Raw genomic sequence first — 23694 nt, 5'->3', positions numbered from 1 at the left:
CCAAAATAATAGTAGAAGTTTTAAATAGTTTCTTGTCACTTTCCCAAACTATATAGTGATAAATCAAAAACCTGTCAGGATGGGAGTTTTGAATGCAGTGCATTAGACACATTAGTGAAGAAATTATCAAGGACAAGTGTGTCTCATATTATCTTCTTGTGTAGGGAGATTCCGGTGGACCTTTATCTTGTCAAAGAAAAAGTGATGGAAGATGGATTTTGACTGGCATTGTTAGCTGGGGGCATGGATGTGGAAGACCCAACTTTCCTGGTGTTTACACAAGAGTGTCAAACTTTGTTCCCTGGATTCATAAATACGTCCCTTCTCTTTTGTAATTCCATTATACTTTTGACTGTGATTTATTATTCCATATACTTTTGACTGTGATAGATTATTATTAAAAAATTCAACAATTATCAATAAAATGAGTCACCTCAATTTTTCTTCTGGAAGTGTAAGATCACATACATTTGGTATTTATTGACAGGCAGGCAGATTCATATGTATTTTATTCCATAAAAATGTACTCACTGATATCGTGATCTTCGTTCTTAAACATTGATGCAGCATAAATCAGGGATGGAACAAACCTGAAATTCTGTCATGAACTAAGCCTTTGAAATAAGATAGAAAATGGATAAGATACTCAGGTATCCTAACTTTATTTTATCTGTACATTCAATGTGTAGATATTTATAAGGATTTAGAAAAATCTGATGTATTGAAACAAGAGATTCCATGAAAGACCGTACCCGATCTTAGGCATTCCTCTGAAATTAATGCAACAAATATCCCTCTCATAAATGTGAATAAAGCAAAACTTAGTTATTGGCAGAAGAACTACCTACTTTGTTGCTTTCTGATCCAATTTTGCCTAACTGTATCACAGTAGACCTTCTTCAGCCATGGCTCACAGTAATGCTGTATGCAGAGAAACCAACCAACCAGCAGAAACACCTGACAATTGGCGACCTTCACTAAAATGATGGAATGAAGCATCTTGGTAGCAGGTTTGAAAGCACATTTGTGGGATTCAAGGAAATTGTGGTAATATTGGTCAGCAGTTGAAAAGCAAGGGTATATTCTATTATAATTGTGAAGGTGATATTTTTGGCAATATTTCACTTAGCTTTTCGTTCTTTTATAAATCCCCAATGGTAAACACTTTCTTTTATTTTCAGGGCCTTAGAATATGTAGAAATCTTCAGTAATGCTTAATACATAGATCTTGGTTAATCAGGTCTTGATTTAGAGGGTTTCATTTCATACTTGAGCTCAGATAATTTTTTCTTTTCATTAACAGAGGACAGACTTAACAAATACCACCAAAGAGGTGAAAGCAGCAGACTAGAGAAGGATAATGTTATCTGTCATCCCAGGGACAAAGTCAAATGTGTAGTAACAATACCATTTTTAAGTAGGGTCTAGAATAATGATAATGTTTGCATAGGACCTCAAAACATCTTAATGCAACAGCAAAAGGAGAGAACAAAGGGCATCATCCTTTGGATCAGAGAGGACTAAAATCCGGATGTGATTTCCCTGAGAGAGTATACATTTTCTAGTTCACAGAATATGTTTTGATTTGCTAAAAGAAAGATTAAGGCCAAAACATCTTAATGCTACCTCTCTAAATAGGTCCCCAAGGATTCAGTTAACTGGCTTGGGGATAGTATAATTCAGCAGGCTGTGTGTACCACTTAATTCACCAGGGGGAAAGCAGCTATTGAATCCACTGTAGAAAAGAGCCAAATTAGGCTGATCCAGGTTTATTTTGCCTGGGATAGCTGTGACCTATGTACAAGGTGAATTGTACTTTTTTAAAGTATGGTCATTTCTAAGGTGAAAAAATACATCAAAACCTTTGTATAAGTCTGTGGCCTCAATTAAGGGATAGAGGAGGGTCATCATGAGCTATCAGATTTATTAGACAAAATTCTTTTTAAACCATACACAGGCATTTTCACTGTAGGGACTCACAGGTGCTCATGTGGGCGTGTCATATTCTTCATGAGTTCTGGGGTTGGGAAAAGGTTGTGACGCTCCAGCTTAACTTGCTTGGATATTTCATGCCAAAATGCCGTTAGAACTGGAAGGATGTGTCAATACCTACTTAAGTCTTGCAAAGGTGTGAGCAGAGGCAAATCCCCAGACTGGTTTGCTGGCAGAGTGGAATGGCCTCCATAAACCAAGTCAGGAGCCTTTCCATGACTTGGAAAGTCTTGGGAGAATTTGCAGGAACTTGAAAATTGTAAAGGGAAAGTTAAACCCCAGGCTCATCAACTACTTCTCATTTCTCTGTTTGATTAGCTTGAGTGGCTGAGCCTATTCCTGATATTCAAAGTAAACTCTTGTCATCTGACAATATATGGGTACAAGTGGCTGCATTTTCCAGATGTGGACTTCAAAGGTAATGAGAAGCTTTGATGTTTTTGTGCTGTCACTTTGATGATGTCACTTTATTTTTTGGTTTATATGATAACCATTTGGAAAATTATTTGCTCTTAAGGGAAATGAAGAAAGCAGAGGAAGTTCTATGGCAAGAAAAGCAAAATTGAATATCGTATACTGGTCGGCATGTCTTGGAAAAAAATATGTTTTCCTTTCTTAAATTTAAATTTGCCTCCTTGAGTAAAGTAAAACAAATGAGTCAATAGTAATTTTAAATTATATTGAAAAATTTTATGAAAGAATAGTATACTTTTAAATTTACTCCTGGAGAGGTAGATTTTAGAAACTGAAAAACAAACAAACAAAAACCAAAAAACAGTAGGTAGAATCTAGAACCTTATTCACAAATCTTTCACTTTCATCAATTGTGTTTACTCTAATCCTGATTTTACCTCAGGAAAAATATTTCTTTTTTTTTAAAGATATATATATATTTTTAATTTTATTTCTCTCCCCTTCCCTGCCTGCCCCCTCTCCCCAGTTGTCTGCTTTCTGTGTCCATTCGCTGTGTGTTCTTCTGTGTCTGCTTATATTCTTGTCAGTGGCACCAGGAATCTGTGTCTCTTTTTGTTGCGTCATCTGGCTGCATGAGCTCTCTGTGTGTGCGGCGCCACTCCTGGGCAGGCTGCACTTTATTCGCACTGGGCGGCTCTCCTTATGGGGCGCACTCCTTGCGCATGGGCCACCCCTGTGTGGCAGGACACTCCTTATGTGCATCAGCACTGAGCGTGGACCAGCTCACCACACAGGTCAGGAGGCCCTGGGTTTGAACTCTGGACCTCCCATATAGTAGGCAGACGCTCTATCCATTAAGCCAAATCCACTCCCCCTCCAAAAAAATTTCTTCTAACTCATTCTGAATTCTTAGTCTGGTATCATACTGGCTGGATAAAAAAGTCCTCAAGTAAGGGGTGGAAATTGCATCAGCATTCTAGGTCAGTTGTCTGGAGTTTAAGAAATTTGCAGTTACCAGTAAACAGGAGCAGAAGGTTAAATATGAATTTAAATAGCTCATATAATATTGGGAGATATTGGCAAGTGCTATTGACCAAAGAAATGTGAAAGGACAGGAATACATATCAATGTTCCCCCAAAATATGTTGAATCAAATGTTAGCTGTGAGTGCTAAGAGCTGGCAGAGGATGGGAAGGGGTTGTATTAGTTACAAAGATATTATAATCTTGGAAAGGGAGGGAGCATTTACTGAGACCTCAAGTGAGAGCCTGAATTTGATCCTAAATCTGCTTCCCTTCAAAACCAATACTCCTTTCACCCTACCCTACGGATGTCACAGTGTACACAGGCTAGGTTTATGAAATGAAATTCTGGCCATGAACCTGAAGCTGGACTAGAGAACACGTAAAGCTTATCTTACGGTACTCAGAAGACATTAGGAGATCTGGGTCATAGTGTGATTGTGGCAGGAAACAGTTGCATTTTGATCCTCCAAGGTAGTGAAGAGGCAGTTAGGCATCGGTGGCATGGAGAAACCAGACTTGAAAGATAACTACAATCCATCTGATGTGACGGGGAATCACCCACTGAGATTGAGCTCCTGGGATCAAATGAGACAATTAAGGGTAAAGCCATCTGGGCCTTGCTAGGATGGAGATTGGGAGTTTAGGGCGTCTACAAATTGCCAGTGTTGAGGATATATCATTCAAGGTACTGTGAACTGGAGGGTACTGTGCTGGGTATATAGCCAGTTGTTGGGAATTTCAAGATACCTTAAAGAGTTTTAATAAAGGAGACAGACAATAAAAATATTAAGTACTTCTCTCATTCCACTTCAGTCATTCTGGCCTCTTTACTGATTCTAACAGTAAAAGTCAAACAGGCTCCAGGCTTAATTCCTTTGTCCTAGGGTCCCATCTGCCTCCAAAAATCTGCACAGCCTTCAGCTCTTTGCTCACATTTCTTAAAGAGGCCCACCCTAGTCCTCCTCTTATTTGAAATTGCAACTCACCCCCCCCATATACACCTTCACCACTCAACACTGCAGTGTCCTTACTCTGCTTTACTTTTTCATTTTTTTCCTTTGCCATAGCAATATCATCTAATATTTTAGAAATGCTATTAACGGTATTTCCTCTCACTAGAACATAAAGTTCACAGGGCCATTGATTTGGTCTCTTGTTCAACTATTTCTTCAGGCATTGTTCAAGCATCCAGAATGTCTGGCACAGAGCAAGCACTCAGTACTACTTATTGTGTTAAACTGAATTCAGTATATGACCTATTTAGCACATAAATAAGTAAAACAAACATTGGTAGCATAGCAAAGAATGAATTTTTTTTTTTTTTTTTTTTTTTTTTTTTTTTGCTGGGGGTGGGGAGAGTTAGAAAAGGTTTCATGGAAAAAGTAGATTTCAGTTAGGATGGTAGGATGGATGGGACTTGTCCATGCAAAAGGAGGATATGGATGGAGCACTCTACAAAGAGGTAGTATCCTATACAAAGAAGAGGAAGCAGCCTATACAAACAAGTGGGAGAGCAACAGAATGGGACAGGTAAGGGCAAGTCGAGGAGAGGCATCTAGTCAAGTGGGGTCTACTGACTACTAAAAGTCTGAGAAAAGAAGGGAGGATTTGATTTCAGGTAATACAGGGAAAGGTATAGGTGCAGGTTTTCTCTCTTTGCACTGGGAGTCTAACCTCCCCCTCCTCCACCTCCGTTCTCCACGGGTCTTTATCACTAGGTTGCCACCGGAGTCATGGCAGGTGGGAGGAAAGAGGAGTCAGGGAATCTGTTTTCGGCTCTCTTGCTGCCTGGCAGTGCTTCTGTCAGTGTCCATGTTTTTCCGACTTCAGCTCCTGCCCAGAGGCTCCTCTTCAGTGGCTCTAGCACTAGCTCTCAACCAGGTGCAGGGGAGCTGATGGTTTCCTGCTGTGGCTGGTCCCAGGGTGCCTTTGCTCCCTTCGCTGGCTCCCTAATGCTTGTTATTTCATTCAAAAGCCTGCATGCACCTGATTCCTGCAGATCTAACCGTTGGAGCCTTAATGGCTAAAGTCAGTGCAGTTGCATGACCCCATTCACCAGGCAGGTGGAAAAAAGTCCACAGGACCCAGCATCTGGCAGGAGACTACTAGAGACAGGATAGGTGGGGTCAGGGATCTAGGCAAAGGGTTCAAGAGTTGGCGGAAGAGGTGCCAGACTTCTGGACACAAGTCACCATCTTCTGAAGTGGGGCTTATTTAATTCTTCTTGCCCGTCTCAGCATATAGGTGGGGGGAGGATGGGAGTGTGTGTGCCTGAGCCTTTGGGGGATGGGAGGGGTGGAGTTGGGAGCAAGGCTGATCTGAACAGAAAGAAGCTTGAGTATGTATGCTTAGCAAACATAATTCCAGGCCCATAAACCAGAAGTTCTGAACTTGATAGGGGCACCATGGAAATGGTGTGTTTGTGCATGCCTGTTTGCTGTCCTGCTTTTTGCTGAGGTGAGGGGAAGGCGTATGGCTTTCCATAGTATGTAATAGCCAACAGTTGAGTTTTTGTGTTTTTTTTTCTCTTGTGATTAATAAGCGCTCTGAGTGCTTTACTTTTTTTTTTTTATTGACTTTGTAATAATATTACATTAAAAATATATATGTGAGGTCCCATTCAACCCCACCCCCCCACCCCCCCTCTCCCCCCCCCCAACAACATTCGTTCCCATCATCATGACACATCCATTGGATTTGGTAAGTACATCTTTGGGCACCTCTGCACCTCATAGACAATGGTTCACATCATGGCCCATACTCTCCTCCATTCCATCCAGTGGGCCCTGTGAGGATTTACAATGTCTGGTGATTACCTCTGAAGCACCATCCAGGGCAGCTCCATGTCCCAAAGACGCCTCCACCTCTCATCTCTTCCTGCCTTTCCCCATACCCATCGTCCACCATGTCCACTTTTCCCAATGCAATGCCACCCCTTCTATGTGGACATTGGATTGGTTGTGTCCATTGCACCTCTATGTCAAGAGGAGGCTCAGATTCCACATGGATGCTGGATGCAATCCTCCCATTTTCAGTTGTAATCACTCTAGGCTCCATGGTGTGGTGGTTGTCCTTCTTCAACTCCATCTTAGCTGAGTGTGGTAAGTCCAATAAATCAGATTGTAGGTGCTGGAGTCTGTTGAGGCTCAGGACCTGGCTATCACATTGTCAGTCCAGAGATTCAAATCCCCTAAATATATCTTAAACCCCAACATTACCTGCACCTCCAGCACATTAGCATGAAAGTCTTATGAAGGGAGATCCCATCTGAGTCCAGATTCATCACACATAAACACCATTTCCAAAGAGGGGCCATCTGCCCTGGTAGTTAACCCCATCGGCCATGACCATAACTCCCATGGGTCTCTTTAGCCCTCAAAGGAACCAATATCTGGGGGTTGTATCTGCTTTATCTGTCTCTCTGACTCTGCTCAGTTGTGCATGAGGGCAATCCTTCTGCCAGCCTCCAGACTCTTTTTTAGAAACTTGTAGCCAGCTTCTTTAGTCCTAGCCGCAGCTCCATTGGGAGTGTACTGACATTACACCAGCCTTCTAGATGAGGAAACTCTGACTCAGAGATAAGTCCAGGTCTCAGTCAGGAACCCACTGAGCAGGAATTAACTGGGGCACCCTCCTTCCAGAACCTGCTGCTCCCACCACAAAATTCTGGCTCTATGTCTGATGTTGGAATTGGTAAGTGGTAATAGAATTCAAGTGTATTCTAACTCTTCATAAGCTCAGGACATAGCCCAATGCCTAGCATGTAGATGCTTCACAGGTATTTGTTGATTAAATGAATGGAATTTTGCTAGGCAACTGACGGCTCCTTGGGGTGGGTGCAATGCAAACTTCCCTCCGTGGGAAAGAAAGTTTCTGCTAGGTCCTTCACCCAACTGGGACCTAACCTGAGCTTCTGGTTTACATTTGCACGAACAGGGAAAGGCACAGCAGAGAGCGCCTGAACAAACCAGAAAAACAGCCCTCTGCTGCCGAGCCCCCAGCTACTCTGTGCAGCTGGAGCGAGCAGATCCCGAGAAGCCCCAGCGCGGGCCCTCTGGCCGCCGAGCCCCGCCCCTCCCTCCAGTCAAGGTCTCGGAGCTCTGCCGGGAGGGTGGGGTGAGCCCGGGAGGCAACCCTGGACTTTGCACCCTCAGATGGGTTTTGCTCCAAGCGGAGCGGCTCAGTCCCTGCTCTGCCCTTCCATGGAAGAAGCCAGGTGCCCATCGCCAGGGGACGAGCTGGAGCTCTCGGTGCTCGAGGAGCAGCCCGACGAGCAGACGCCTCTAAATGGAGCCCTGCAGGTCCTTCCCACCTCGCCCGAGGAGCCCCGCCCGGACCAGGTGAGAGCGCAGGCGCCGGACTGACCCGCCGGCTGGGGGAGCCGAGCGGCTCTGGGCGAGGGTCCGGGTCGGGGGGTTGCCATCCGCAGAGAGTTTCGGGTTTCCACCCGGCTCCTCAGCTCTAAGGGCGTAACAAACACCGAGCGAGGGAGGTTCCTCCCGAGCTCGCCAGATGACCCGCCTACCCCCGTGGGGCCCTGGGAATCCTAGCTGTGAGGCGTGGCTGCTCCTCTCCTCAAAGGGAGAAATTGCAGAGATAGGGTGGTTGTTTTAAAAAGTTAAGTAACTTAGTTTTTCAAATAGGGAGAACTATAATGCTGGATTGAGGCGCTTCTTTCTTCGGAATCTCTTCTGCCTTTTTCTTTGCTTTTTACTGACTTTCTACTTTCACTCTCCCTCAACACCCCTCCCACCCCCCCACCCTCACCTCTCCACCATCGCTCACCGCTTCTCCCAGCCAGGCTACTTGACTCTGCAGGTAGGAAGAGGGAGACAACATCAGGAACAGGAAGGGCTTGGGGTGGTGGTGGAAGGGGGTGATGGTGAAGTTGCCCTGCCCAATTCAAGAGAAATAACTTCCAAGTTCTTGCCCCAATGACCTAGACTGCGCCTCGTTTTAGCCTCATCTCAAGCCCCAAGGGAGTCCCTGGTGGTGTTTTAGACTGAGCTCTCTCTCTGATTCAGCCTAGCAATGACCAGAGCGTTATTCTTCTCACCAAATAACTTGTAAAGCAGTGAAGACTGTGAACTTCGTGCCATCAACTTTCTGATGAACCCCGAAGATTGGTTTGAGGTATCCCATGTACAGTGGGCCATATGTATGGTTCTTTCTAGGTCCCATTTCTCCACCCCACCCCTTTGGCTGCTCAATTGTTGATTTCAGGGATAAGCAGGAAGTTCAAAATTTGAGTGCATTGCTTTTGCTCCGCACTGATTCCTGAAAATACTGTAAAGTCTATTTTCGTAGGTCTCGTGAGAGTACTTTGGTACCTTGTATTTGAATAAAATATGAGCACAACAGAAGAATGAAGGTTGAATGAAAATGAACTGGTCACTAGTGCAAGTGGTCACAACTGTTGCAATACCTAGGAATGGGCTCTGCCGTAAATTATGCATATGCAGAACATCCCAAAGACTCCAAGGTTTGGATCTGACTCCAGAGAAATGACAGCTTCAGCACTAAAAGGCATGTACCCACGGGCAAAGTGCTAACCTCTGCATTTTCCCAGCTGTTGAATGGGACTATTGTAATGTGTCCACTGGTCTTCTGTGAGGATGGGGAATGCCTTTATGAACCTGATGGAGAAGCAAAAAATGCTGAACACATGTAGAGTATCAGTATTTTGTCATTGTTTAGCACCTGCCCTGTAGAGAGTGCTCTTCCATGGTCTAATTACTTCCTCCTTAGTTGGTTAAACACAGATACCCTAGACTTCCTTGTGAGTTAGCTTTGTAGGTCACTGAATAGGAGAGCTCTGGTGAGCTTCTGGGAAGGAGTGAAGGTAAAGAGCAACAGGAACACATGGGGGCCTGCTTGAGATGCTTGAGCAGGATAAAAATTTACAAGAGGAGAAAGGAACCCTCACCTAACATGTTTTAGTCATTCTTTTGCTCTATAGAATAAGTTGAAGTATTTCAACCTGAAAAGATAGTGAATGTATAGTGTTGGCTAGCACATGCACAAGGCGTGGACACTTAAGAATGCTGTGTGTAGGTCTCTCTAAACTCTGTTAAGATTTCTGATATTGAAGTGTAGCTTAAGTCCATGGGTTTTTTTTTTTTTTTTTTTGAGGCATCAGGGATTGAACTCAGGACTTTGTTCATCGGGAGTAGGTGCTCAACCACAGAGCTACACATGCTCCCCAAGTCCATGTATTTTTAATAATCTTATGTTTTGTACCTCTTATTTGGCAAATTCTTCAGGTACATAAATGCATTTAATTACCATAGCAAACTTAAAAGTGTCAGTATTCTGACTTTGACAGATGAAGAAACCGAAGCTCAGAGGAATTATCTAAAATACTCTTGTTCATATATTGTTGGTTCTGGAGTTTGAACTCACATCTTTTTAGGTCTCAAACCTATGCTGTTTCAATTGATTTATTATATTTATGTGTAAATTTAATATATATGTAATATAATAGTATGTAACATTAACATTGGCCATTTAAACTTATTTATGAGTAACTAAGTCATAAATTAATATTACTAATTTCTGTAAGTTAGGTAATATATAATCGGGTAAATTAAGTGAAATATAAGGAAATGAGTAGCATATCTGGAATGATGAGGGATTGTGGGTGGATGAGTAAATGAGTGACTGGTAGTGAACTTTTCCTACTTGGATGAGCTGGCTTGGGAGATGATATAAAGGCCATTGGAAGAACTTCTCTTTCTTTATCTGAATGTGGGGTTATGGGGAAAGGAATATAAGCCACTCAGCTCCACTTTGCCTGCCATCACTGTAAACTTACAAATATTTTTGGGCCAAAATGAAGAAAGATATGGGTAATGGAGTGGGACTGGTTTTTTATTATGTCTCATTACGTAGGCTCTGACCTCAGTGTCCTAATAGAAGTCTGAGGGATGTTTGAAATGAAGGCAGCATCATTAGAGTAATAAAGAACCAGTAAATTGAAAGTTTTGAGGCAGACAAGATTTATTTGAATGGGCCAGCCTAGCCACATCCCTACATCTTGCATAGCTGTTTAGAAATTAGAACAAGAATAAATTGGCTCTGTTTTGCTTGGACCAAAGTGAATTAAATCCCACCGTGAAGATTGTAAAGTATAGGTTTTCCTGTGTGCTAAGAAACTCTTCCCTGATTTATATAATAACTGCTCCAGATTGAGCCAAAGAGAAGAAAAGCTTTTTAGATCCAAGACATAGTCCTGCTATTCTTGCAGAATCCTATGCCATGGATTTAGCGCCTGAAATGAAGAGGGATGCATTTATCTGGCGAGTGTTCAGAGGAAAGCCAAGAAAACTCTTAAGCCATATAATGTGGTCATAGATTGTAAGGTGCAGTTTGCCAAAATCTCTGGAAGGCACCCTGCCAAAGAACCTGCCTGTGTGGCCTCTCCTCGTGACCTAGAATTTGGGCAAGAGAGAATGAGGAAACCGACAAAGGAGGCAGCTTGTCTTTGTGATCCAGTTTTGAGGGGAGACTCAGGACAAACCTACCGTGGAAGAGGTTCTCCACCTTCAGGGCACATTGGACTCTTCTGTGGGCACTTTTAATATACTAATACCTCAGCTGCATCTAATGTGAAGGCCGCTGAGAAGCACTCCATTCTATTTGGTTGGGAATGGCTGAAAGGTCATATTATAATGACTTGAAGTCTGTTAAGATTAATCATGCAAGGGAGAGTGGTGAGTGGTCTCTGTCCTGGCCGAGGACCCGACAGTCTGAAGGATGAAGTCTGGCTGAAGGATGGCAGCTTTGGGCTGGACAGGAAGAGGCGCTTCCTCCAGATCATGGCTGTGTAATTCTGGGTTGAGTTTCTCTGGGAAGTTACTGGGTGTCTTCCCAAGCCACTGCTGTCCTAGTTTATAATCTTTAAGGGACAGCATAAGTGAAGGCACAAGAGGTGCCATGAAACTCATTCAGTGCCTCAGTTGAGTCTCTGGACCAGTCTGCTTTGCTCTAATCATTTTGGTTCCTTATCTAAGGACTGAAGACAGAACTGGATCATTTTTGTCCCAGGCAGGGGCTTTGTAAATGGAGAGAGACATTTCTGTTCCCTGAGATGTTAATTCCCTGGTACTTTTTTCTTGTTCCTTTTTGAGCCCTTGGCTTTGTGGCTTTGGGACAGTTCTGCAGTCTTTGGTTGGGGGTAAGAGGTAGCTCTGTTCCTGGACTCCAGAAACACTTGAGCAGTTTCCTCTGTCCTGATTTCCTCAGGGCCTTTACTCCTCTCCTTGAACCTCACAACTGTGACAGGCAGGGCCTGGGAGCCAGGGGAAAGTACACTCAGGGGATACAAGATTTGACTCCTCCTCTGGAATTTCTTTAAGTACATTCTTAAAAATTTCAGAGCCCTGCATAACTAAGCAACATACATTTATTAAATGCTCATCACCTGGATGAGTTATAAGTGTGACATAAGAACAGGTAACTGAGCACCAACCCCTCCCCCTCTGTGGTTTTAATGGACCTAGGAAGATAAGGCCACTATCTCTTTCTATTTCAGCATGAAGCTAGACAGGGCGGTCACTGGCTGTGGCAGATGAGCTATGTGGACAGCTCAAGTGATAGATCTCTCGAGGGCTGGGTGGGGAGGGAAGCTTCCACAAAACCTAAAGGTGGCTAGGCTACAGACCAGAGGTCAGAACCTTAGTGTTATGGCTTGAATTGTGTCCTCCAAAATGAAATGTTCAAGCCCTAACCCCTGGTCCTGTAAATGTAACTTTATAAATGTAAATAGGATCTTTGAAGGTGTTATTATTTAAGTTGAGGGCAAACCGTATTAGGGTGGGCCCTATTCCAATATGATTGGAGTCCTTATAAGGAGAGAAAATTGGGACATAAACAGTGAGAGAGAAAAAGGGAGAGTGAGAGAGAGGGAGAAAGGTGAGATGGCTATGTGACAGAAGCAAGGACTGATTTGTAGATGGCTGGCAAGCCACCACCAGAATCCTGTAGACTTCAGAGAAAGCATGACCTTGCTGACACATCTTGATTTTTGGTCTTCTAGTCTCCAGAACTGTGAGACAATAAATTCCTGTTGTGTAAGCCAGCTAATCTGTGGTACATTATTACAGCAGTTTGGGCAAACTAAGATACCTGGTAGAGCAATTCATTTCTCAAGGTTTAAAAATACAAGCCAGATCTGCCCCAACCTCCCCTACAACCTGGTCCACTGGGTCCTAGGGAGATGAAAGTCCTCCCCAGGTGATTCTGATGTGTAGCCAGGTTGGAGAACCTCTAATTTAGAAATGTTGAAGTGTAGTCCCAATGTAGACTAACAGTTTATTTTCTGATGGCAGCCACCAAAATAAAGGTGGGAGAGAAAGTGAAGAAAGGGTTGAACCAGGAGTGCTTCATCATGTGCCTGCTGCTGCTCTGTGGGATTGGTGAACTCTTGAGTACTGACTAATGATTTGCTCCCATTTGCTGAGTTCCTTATATTTATTTTTTAATTTTTAAAATGTAAAAAATTAAATAAAAAATTTCAAGCAGTTGTAGGTTTGCTGAAAAATCATGCAGAAAGAACAGAGTTCCTGTATACTACCCCTCACCCCACCCCCTTTTACTTATTATTAGCATTTTGGATTAGTGTGGTACATTTGTTACAATTAAGGAAGTAATGCTGTTTTAATATAATTAATGAAAGTCCATAGACCGCATTAGGATTCACAGTTCTATGGTTTCTTTTAAAAAATTCCTTCTGGGGAAGCAGACTTGGCCCAGTGGTTAGGGTGTCCGTCTACCACATGGGAGGTCCGTGGTTCAAACCCTGGGCCTCCTTGACCCGTGTGGAGCTGGCCCAGGTGCAGTGCTCATGCGCACAAGGAGTGCCCTGCCACGCAGGGGTGCCCCCCCCCCCCCCCGCTTAGGGAAGCCCCACGCGCAAGGAGTGCACTCCATAAGGAGAGCCGCCTAGCGCGAAAGGAAGTTCAGCCTGGCCAGGAATGGCGCTGCACACACGGAGAGCTGACACAACAAGATGACGCAACAAAAAGAAACACAGATTCCCGTGCCGCTGACAACAACAGAAGTGGACAAAGAAGACGCAGCAAATAGACACAGAGAACAGACAACCAGGGTGGGGGGAGGGGGAATAAATACATAAATAAAATAAATCTTTAGGAAAAAAGGAACTAATTAAAAAAAATTCCTTCTGGTACCACATATGCAACATAAAATTTCCCATTTTAACCACATTGTGGAATACAGTTCAGTAATGTTAACTATGTTCACAATGGCATGCTACCATCACCACCATCCATTACCAAAACTTTTCTATCACATTTGTTTAGTGTATTTGTTTAGCAAGTGCTTCATGTACATTATCTCTAGTTTTGCAACAGCCCTGTGAACTGGATTTATTAAGTATATATTTTACAGTTGAGGACATTGTGACTAGCGATTTTCAGTAACTTGCTTCCTTGAAGTGGGATAGCTAGGATTGGAACCCAGATGTGTTAGATGCAGAAACACATTTTTTTTCCCTCTCACATTATGTCATTTCCCTGGGTCTCCAAGTAGGAATTTTCTAAGGGAAAGGTGCAGCGGGAATTAGTATAGTCATGGAGGTGCTACCAGAACAGCCAGGCTCTTTGAAAACCTGGAGCTCTCCACAGTGATATGGTGGCTGGGGTGGAGGGCTGTGGACAAAAGGGAGAGTGTGAATTCTGCAGTCACACAACAGGGATCAGTCCTCACTAATCTCAGTTGCATCCTTGAAATAAGTTAACTCCTGTCTTGAAGTGCTGTTAGGGTAAAGTGAAACTGTGTTGGAGCTCAGCAACCACAGCAGTTGTCACTGTTTCCTTTGACACTTCACCTTGCCTCCCTGCGTCATCAATTGGACCTTATGTCTTAGTGTCTGTCTCTTGATTTCCCTTCCCAGGTCCTTATTATCAGCAAATCTGGGACACAACAATAGCCTCTTAGCTTTTTCTTGGTTTGTCCAATCTAAACTATACATAATTTTTTCTACTAATCTTAAACTCAGCACATGCACTCCAATTCTTCAGGAACTCCCAAGAGCATATCAAATTAAGTCCAAATTCCTCTGGCAGCATTCAAAGTCCTCTCAAATATGCCCTAGCCTTTCACTTTTTATGACCTGGAATCTCACTGCTTGCCTCTGAAACCCACAGTCTAATCAGCCCCATTATGGACCAGCTCTGTGAATACTTGCTATGGTTTGGAATGCCTTTCTCTATTCAGCCTTCTAAATCCCTCCAAACTTTCCTTCCTCAGAACTCCCAGAGCTTTTCCTTGCTAACTTCTTTGTGAGTGTGTATTCTGCCCCTTATTACCTGTGTTTGTAAACTTAACTGAGTAGAGTGTAGGTCCCTTGAAGTCAGGATCTGCTACCTACATTTCCATATCCCTGACCCATAGGAGATAGTAAAATATGTTTATTGCCATCAAATGACAGCCTCATAATCTCCCTCTATTTTCTAGGCTGACACGGAAAGTCCCTGGAGCTCCTGTAATAGGAATTTGGTAGGAAAGTGTAAACTGTGGATGATCATCGCCTCCATTTTTCTAGGTCTCATTATATTGATCATCATAAGCTTATGTGTTGCTGGAGGTAAGAGGATGTAAGCATGAGTAAGTTGACACATTTTAAGAACTTGTTTAAAGCCTATGACATATAAAAATAGAGGATGGATTATTGCTGTTTCATTATTTATAACATGAATTTGAGACTGATTTGTAAAATGTAGAGTGAGTGGGAGATATAACTGATTCTTGATTTTTGTTTTATTTTAAGTCTGGAGACTAGAGTTTTAGAGCTAAACTCTACCCATTGGACATTGAAGATAGATATTCCTTAAAATTTTAATGTACTTAAACATTAATTTATATTTATTACACCTCTATACTTGCTTGTTTGAGATTTTTTCTTTAAAAATTTTTAAATCAAAATTATGACTCCACTTTATCTGGTATACCTGGTACATTATTATTATGACAAAATGAAGATTAATGTGTTTGAAAGAGTTTTTAAAAACTTGATAGAAACATGTCTGTAGATTATTATTTTACCTTATTTTAGAAATAACTTTTTTTAATAATTGTATAAATCAAATGCTTAAATCTTGCTAACTATATACTTTACATATATCTCATTTATTATTTATTGTGAATATAAAAATAATATATTTTCATTTACCCAAAATATACATCCACATTATTGTTTTGTTATATTTTCTTCTAGTCTTTAACTTACCTACATTTTTTAAAACATAATTTGAGATTGGATTTTTTTTTAAACAGTTTTGTAGCTTATCTTTAGGATTTTAATTTTGAAGCATCATTTTGAAGGGCCATTAAAAATTCTTTGTGTACATCAATTTTTTTATGACTGTTTGATTTAGTCCTCCATACCATTTGTTTAACTTCTCTTTTTTAGTCTTTTAGATTGGCTATCAAATTTTTATGGTACATAAATCTGCACCCTCCATTGGGCAGTCATTTGAATTTCAGAAGAGCAAAGAAAACTGTTTTAATTTTTATGTGGTGGTGATGATAGAAGGGGTTTGTTTCTTTGGCCTGGGTAGCCCTGAGGGTGAACCACCCTCCAGGAGATACTGGGTTGAGTCGGGCTTTCAACAGTGAGGTGTGCCTGAGTGTCCTGAAAGTGAGTCCTGGGAATTTTCCTCAGGAACTACTTTGTTATTCCCTTCCTGCTCTCCCTCATCCTACGCCCTTATTCTCCTGTTTCCATACTTGATAGTCCCCAAAGGAATGGGAAACCTTGATGACACATGCCAACTTCCAGCAAAGTGAGTTTCTCAGGCATAGGCACCATGTTTACTCACAAGGCATAGTTATTGTCAGGTGGGATAGTCGATTCTTTGAGGCCATAGGCTGATTTCAGGTAGGAAGAAGTTAATAAGAGGCACCACACCTCCTACTTCATGCTGAGGACACTTGCTTGATGTCAACATTGATACTTCCTCTTCATGTCCACTCCCACCTGTGCACATTGAAACTGAAGTTGAGTCACACAGTCCTGTGGTATCACAGCCACTTGCTACTCTCCTGAAAGGTGACTGATTTGGCTATCTGGGGCCTATAACAAAGGATGAGTCAACAGATCCAGTAGATTTAATACTCAGGAATTCCTAAAGCATTAAGACCCAAGAGCTGTCTTCCATTCTCAAAAAGTCATTCTCTTCAACTCATAAAGAACAATATGCAGATGAAGGTATTCCATTTCCCTCCTAACAGTTTCTCAGGGAGACAAGAAAATTTATAGGAAGATGTTCAGGGAAGGATTTTTTAACATTTGTGGTGTGAACATTTTCAATTCGATTGTAAATTTGTATCTTAAAATATATGAATACTGTAGAAGAGATTTAGCACACTTTTTTTTTTTTAATTGGGGAAATACTTTCATTTTTCTCTGCAACTTAGCCCTTGGAGGCCCTGTGGAAAGTCATGGTAGACAGCAGGGTGGTGCAGTAGGTTAAAAAGGTGGGGACAGGGCTCCCCTCAGCTAGTCTCAGCCTCACCCAGAACAGCTCTGTGTGCACTTCTCGGGGTGGCAGTCTGCAATAATCACCATTGTCTAATTGCCAAGCCTAATGACAGTATTTGCAGAACTTCTGAGCATCTCCTTGAAACTGTGCAGAAAACACTGCTGCCTGGAAAAAGGGCAGTGCTGGGAGAGCCGAGGGCTGAATCTGAGGCTTCTGGGTTTGTTAAGAAGCCAAGGTTCTCAGGAACTGTACTTGCCATTTGCCTTTCTGCCCCACCTCCCAACCCCATAATCTCCTGTCTCAAGGCTCTACAGTCCCTAGACTGAGCCTCAGAGGTGGATTTTGTTAGTAAGTGTCAAGTTGAGCTGGAGTGGATACAGCAGAAGACAGGAAATGCTTGCCAGAATGAAAAGGATAACTGGTTGGGGAGGGGACAGTGGAGTACCAAAGGCAGGTTACTTGGTGGGGAGGAATATTTCCTTACTGCCATTGTTAAGAATTGCCAGCCTAGGATGATAATAAAAAACAGAACTAGCAGTCAGTTTTATTATTGTTAACTCTTTACAGATAATACACCCCTTTACTGCCTACATCTGGAAGGCTCACCCACCATTCTACCCCTTGTCATTGATGTGATGACAAATTCAGGATTGTGGATTTGGCTGAGGGCGATGAGTAAGTAGGGTCTGCCCACCCAGTGTGGAGGAGAGGTTAGCCCTCCACATCCTCAGAGCAGACACTGAAATCCTTTAAAAATGGCCAATTTTATGGGCAGAATCTGGGGATTCCAGTCTGGAGGTCTGGTTTCCAAGGACCCTTAGCTGATATCCCCTAGCACTGTAGATTCTGCCTGACTCCTTTATTATCTTAACACACAGATCCTTCTGCGAGTAGGAGATGTAAGCTATGGTGCTAAGATGTAAGCAGGGACATCCAAGTGATGCTGTTTTGCGTAGATTTGTTTTGCCTTTGAGGATGGAATAAGAGCGGCATCTTATGATAGCACGTGGTCCTGGCAGACAGACAGGTTTCACAGGGCAATGTTTCCTCGTGCTGGGTGACTCATGGGAAAATCCAGGGCAGGTAGCATGAGCAAGCTCTAAGCTACCCAAGGTCTTGGGGTTAGGAACATGATAGCAATTCAATAGTCTCAGTCTTTGTAATGTCTTCACATTTTCACCTAGCTGTTCCTCTTTCTCTCCAGTATTTGATATTTCTCCACCTCACCAAGACTGACTTCTGCAACTCATGCCCTCCCTTGCATACCCTCCAGCTTTTTCCAAACTGTGGGCCCTCAGAAACCATCACCCCCACCCGCTCTCTTCAAGCAACCTCAGGCATTTGCCAATTAAAAAAAAATTAATATTACATTAAAAAATATAAGAGACCAAATCAAAGGACCTCTCCACCCCCACCATGGAGAGCTCTCCACCCTCCCCTCCTCCCAGCTCTTCATCTAGCAGGCTCTTGACCAGATGCAGAGATAGAGAGAAACAAGATCCAGAGACCTGGGACAGGGGAAAGCAGGAAGAGTAGGCTGGGGGGTGGGGAGGGGGAAGAGTTTGGGAGAGCGAGTTAAAGATGGAGAACTCTAGAACCTTGGGAATATTGCCACAAGTCTCTCCCCATCAACAAAAGATCCATCTGAGCTGTTGGAAGGCAAAAAACCAGCCTGTTTCTGGTTTAATGAACCAGGCCAGAGAGTACAGAAAACAAACTCTGTTGTGGCCACAGCTATAAACCCAGCCCCCAGAAATCCCAGACTTGAGTATTTCCCAGAGCCTGTGCCAAAGGCAAGGACAGCTGGAGCAGTGGACCCAGCAGAGTGTGAGCTTAGGCGTCCTGTGGTCCCCACAAAGCCACTCACTGGGGTGTTCACAAGACACCTGCAACATCGCCCCTTCCCCCACCCAGGAAGGTGTACTGGGGACAGAAGTCCCAAGTCAAGGCAGCGTAGATAGGCGTTGTCACAGGCTCCACCTGGACATCTGCTCCAGGCTTCCCAGGCTCAGAGCCCCAGCTCACCCAAGGCTCCAAGCTTCTCCTGGGCAGGGGACCGGGCCCAGGGGAAGGCTGCTCACAGCTCATGAAGTCCCAGCTTGGCTCTGTCAAGTTCCACACCTGGGCTTTGAAGCACCAGTAACTCCTCCCCCTTCAAAAAACAACCCTGGGGTGAAAAGAGCAGAGCAGAGCAAAGAAAGAAAGAAAGAAAGAAACAAAAAATGTGTCTATAAGAGGTTCCCATATACCCCACCCCCCACCCCCCCTACTCTTCCCATATCAACAATCTCTTTCATCATCGTGGCACATTCATTGCATTTGGTGAACACATTTTTATATGTGTTTATATATACATGGATTATAGTTTACATAGTAGTTTACACTCTCCCCCAGCCCATTCAGTGGCTTATGTCAGGATATATAATGTCCAGCATCTGTCCCTGCACTATCATTTAGGACAACTTCAAGTCCCTTCTGTTGCATGAAGCAAGCCAGGCATTGAAGTATAAATATTACACGACCTCTCTGATGTGAAATAAGCAAATCAAGCTGTCTTAGAGAGCTAGAGACTGGATGATAGGCTTACAGGCAATTGCGGGGGAGAAGGAGGTTGTGAGCTGATGCCTACATGGGTGAAATCTATGATAAAGTAGAGGTAAGTAGTTGTGTAAGGAGGGGATAAGACGGGAGGGGGGGATAGGAATACTATTGGGTGGGGCTTTGCAGGCTTGAGGAGGTCAAGGGTTAGGAGGCTAGACCCAGGAATTGAGGGGAACAGATGAACATGGGAAATTGTTGGGTATGTGGTTGAAACTATGTGGAGAAAACTCTTTAGAAAATATAATAAGGAACGGTTACTCACTTGCCAATTTAAGCTTCTTTAAACTTGCTAACATCTCTCCTTCAAAACAATCTTTCATCAGAACTATGTGCTATTTTACTTAGATATCCTCCCCCCCACCCGCCCCCCTTCTTTCACTGCAAACTTCTTGAAAGAGGAATGAGAATTTGGATGTAACCTCTTTCTCACTCATAAGCCATTCATATCCATTGGTCCCAAATTGTCCTTCCCAAAGTCACTAGCAATTGCTCAATCATGAAATTCAATGGCCTTTCTCTCATTTCCTGCTTTATTTGCAGCTTTCAGCTCTGTTGTCTGCATTGTACTCTCCTGAGACCTTAGATCTCATTTGCTGTTTCGGCCTTCTGCCTCTGCAGCGTGGTGCCTGCCGCTTGTCCTCAGTCTTCTTACTTATCTCAATCTTTTTCTTTCCTTTGGAGAGCTCATTCACTCCCAGGGCAGTAGCCATCCCCTCTAGGAGGTGATTCCTAGATGGACATCTCCACATTCTTTCTGAGTTTTAGTCTTTCTCTATGCTGGAGATCTCTACCTGGAAATAGCTATCACCATCTCAATCGTTATCATTATCCATGTGAAATTATAATCCCTATCTGTCCTCTAGTTTCACAGAGAGTCATAAAACCAAGGTTTGGTGCAATTCTGTCAAGATCCAGTTGTGTAAGTTGAGGCAAGCACTTCAACCCTTTTGGCCTCAGTTTCCACATTTGTAAAAAGTAAATGATGTCTGAGTCTGTCTGTAAATATACCGTGGCTCTGTGACTTGCTAGTTCTTTGACCTGAACAAATTGTGCATTTTCTGTAAGCCTCAATATCTTCATTGAGAAATTGAAGCAGTAATATTTAACTCATAGTGTTGATTTGAGGATCACATGAGATAACATGGTTATTTAACTCTGTGAGTTTTTTTTTTAAACGTATTTTCTCTGCATGGAAAGTCCTGTCCAGATTAAATCTCATTAGTGACCTGAAAAACTCCCAACTAGCCAAACCTAAAAACTTATTTTTTGCTGTTATTTTAACAAACACAACTAGGTAGCCAGATCTTTGTGTATAGGTTCCTTATTTGAATAATACATGTTATTAGAGCTATTCTTGTAGGCCTCTTTTCAAACTTGACATCTCTTCTCAATGCCCTTGAGTTTAGCGGTTATTTTAATCCTGTATATACCTCTGGTGTCTCTATTCCTTTCTCAGGTGTTGATATCTGCTATTGTACTCTATGGTGGCAGGATGTAGAACTCAAAGATATGCATTGTAGCAATTTTTTCATAACAGTGGAAAACTGAAAACGCTAAATGTCAGATTTAGAAAATGGGTTAGCCTATTATGTAGCCATTAAGATAATCTTTGCAAGGAATTCCAAAATATACTTTTAGAATCTTAAACAACAATAAAAGAAGCAAGACAATAACAATCACAGCAACAACAACAAAAGCAGGATAGAAATTACCAACTCAATAAGACCTCAAATATATGTAATAAAATGTGGGGTAAAAAACTCTGGATTGAAGGATAATTAGCATTTTTACTGCTTTGATACAATTTCTTATACTTTGCAATTTTTCTGCAATGAGTGTATAACTTATCAGACAAAAAGTAATGACTTCCAACTAATAAGGCTGCAGAGATATTTTCCAGTATTGAGGATTCCCAAGACCTGGCTTCGCTTCAGTGATTCACCAGGAAGACTTATAGGTCTCAGGCTGTAGTTATACTTAAGGCTATGATTTATTACTGCAAAATGATATACAGCAAAATCAGTAAAGGGTAAAAGTATGCAAGGTGAAGTCAGGAGGAAACCAGGCACAAGTTTCCAAAAGTCCTCTCCTAGGGATGTCACACTTAAATCTTCCCACAAGGAATGTGTACATGTGTGAGATGTTGCTTACCAGGGAAGCTCACTAAAGACTCAGTGTCCAGGGTTCTTATTGGAGGTTGGTCCTGTGTGCACCCTCTGCCTCCCACACACCAACGTTCTAGACTCCCAGAGGAAAGTAGGTGTTGCATAAGCCCCATTGTTTTGGCCCAAACATTTTTTTCTTTTAGGGTATGGTGGGAACCTGTCTGATCTAAGTTCCCGGATGCCAGCCAAGGACCAACTTTGCAAGCAGGCCTTTTGAAGACCAGCGTTCTCAGTCCTGCTATAGTAACTATTTTTGGCACATTTCCTTGCCCCCTAATGGTTCATTTTTCCAGATTTCCTCATGGATATCAGCATCCTTCTATTTTTTACCTGCTTTCTCACCATAAACACTGAATTTATTCCACGCTGGTTTTTTTAAAAGTCCAGTGAAAGAGGCAGATTGCTGCTATGTTTGGAGCATAGGGTTTCAGCGAAAGGTCTGCTCTGGGGCAGTGAAAGCACCTCTTTCTACTCACCCACGCCTTTCTCAGGACCAGAAAGGTGGTCCCCTGTGTGGGCCCAGCTGGGGAGGCTGGTGTGGAGCCAGGCGAGAATTGTGCCAGCTTCTAGCTCCCAACTCCCAACTTTGTATGTTTTGCCTTTAACACTGTTCAAACATCGCTTAGCTAACAGCCTTTAGAACACTAGCAGCAACACAGGGCTCTCCTTGTTCCAAGAATGTAATTACTGTGCGCCCCGCCCTGGGGGGTGCTGCTTGGTTTCCCGTCTGCCAACATTGTGTCACCATTCTTCTCCTGTAGGACACCACACTTTACAGGATGACTTCACATTCCTCCCTTGCCTTCCCTGGGAGATTTAAAGACATGGACTTAACATGCTTGTTTTCTAGTCCCACGTCTGATTCTGTTCAATGACGTCGCTTCCTCAGCATGGCTTTTTGATACTGCAGACCTGGAACGTGATGCAAGGAAGTGGGCTGCTCGCACTCCCTGTTCCCCATCAGCCAGTGTTTGCCACCCCCCACTACTGTAGCCCAGCACCTCCGTCCCTCCAGCCTGCCCTCCTCCCAGAATGTTATGTAGTGGAATCAGACTCCTTAAAGCCATCAAACAAGATTTTTTATCAGTGTAGTGGCAAGCTCCCTGTTGTCTTGGTCTTACTGAGAGGAGAAAACATTTTTTTTAATAAACCTTATTTTAGAGTAGTTTTAGGTTTCTAGAAAAATTGCACAAAGTAGTTTCCAAATACTGCCCACCCCTTCCCTGTAGTTTCCCCTATTATGAACATCTAACATTTGTACATTTGTTACAAGTGATGATGGCTCAATATCGATACATGATTAGTAACTAAAGTCCATAGTTTACATGAAGGTTCAGTCCTTGTGCTGTACAGTTCTATGAGTTTTGACAAATGCATGTTGTCATGTATCCATTATGGTAACAAGAATAGTTTCATTGCCCTAAAATTACCCTGTGCCCCACCTCTTCATCCCCCCTGAAACCACGGCAACCACTGATCATTTTACTGGCTCTGTAGTTTTGCCTTTTCTAGAATGTCGTATAGTTGGAACCTTACAGTCTGTAGCCTTTCCAGACTGGCCACTTGCACTTTGTACTATGCATTTTTCCATGTCTTCATGGCTTGATAACTCATTTCTTTTTATAGATGAATAGCATTCCGTTGTATGGAAACATTTCCATTTGTATTTGTTTACTGGGTCCACATTACCCTTGAGGAATAGGCGTCATTTTTAAAAAAAGTTTAACAGCCAGTGGAATAAGTTTATTATTTTATGTGTGTGTTTACCTTTATTTTTATTTCCTCCTCTACTTTCTTTAGCAACTTACATTGATGAAGATGAAAATGAAATACTTGAATTATCATCAAATAAAACATTCCTGGTTATGCTGAAGATTCCAGAAGAGTGTAATTTTGAGGAGTTGCTTAATCTGCTTACTAAAAGGGTAATTATGTCTATGTCTAATTATATTTACTGAGTTTTTCACATCAGAATCTGAATTCTACCAGAAC

At 42.7% G+C, this 23694-nt stretch overlaps 2 protein-coding genes across 3 annotated transcripts in view; both read left to right on the top strand.

Moving 5' to 3' along the window:
* The window catches only part of TMPRSS7 (transmembrane serine protease 7), a 50352-nt gene extending 49927 nt beyond the window's left edge, over positions 1-425 (top strand). For both annotated transcript variants that reach the window (XM_058295856.1, XM_071214824.1), the window contains one exon: positions 165-425. In XM_058295856.1, the coding sequence (XP_058151839.1) occupies positions 165-335 (171 nt within the window). In that variant the 3' untranslated portion in view covers positions 336-425. The remainder of the gene's footprint in view (positions 1-164) is intronic.
* A 6879-nt stretch (positions 426-7304) lies between these two features.
* The window catches only part of C4H3orf52 (chromosome 4 C3orf52 homolog), a 28280-nt gene continuing 11890 nt past the window's right edge, over positions 7305-23694 (top strand). Inside the window, exons 1-3 of the mRNA XM_004483404.5 lie at positions 7305-7771; positions 14910-15039; positions 23503-23627. Of these exons, the coding sequence (XP_004483461.2) occupies positions 7586-7771; positions 14910-15039; positions 23503-23627 (441 nt within the window). The 5' untranslated portion in view covers positions 7305-7585. The remainder of the gene's footprint in view (positions 7772-14909; positions 15040-23502; positions 23628-23694) is intronic.

The sequence above is a fragment of the Dasypus novemcinctus genome, chromosome 4 (assembly GCF_030445035.2).
Source record: "Dasypus novemcinctus isolate mDasNov1 chromosome 4, mDasNov1.1.hap2, whole genome shotgun sequence".
Lineage (NCBI taxonomy): Eukaryota > Metazoa > Chordata > Mammalia > Cingulata > Dasypodidae > Dasypus > Dasypus novemcinctus.
This window is presented reverse-complemented; position numbering and strand designations above follow the sequence as displayed.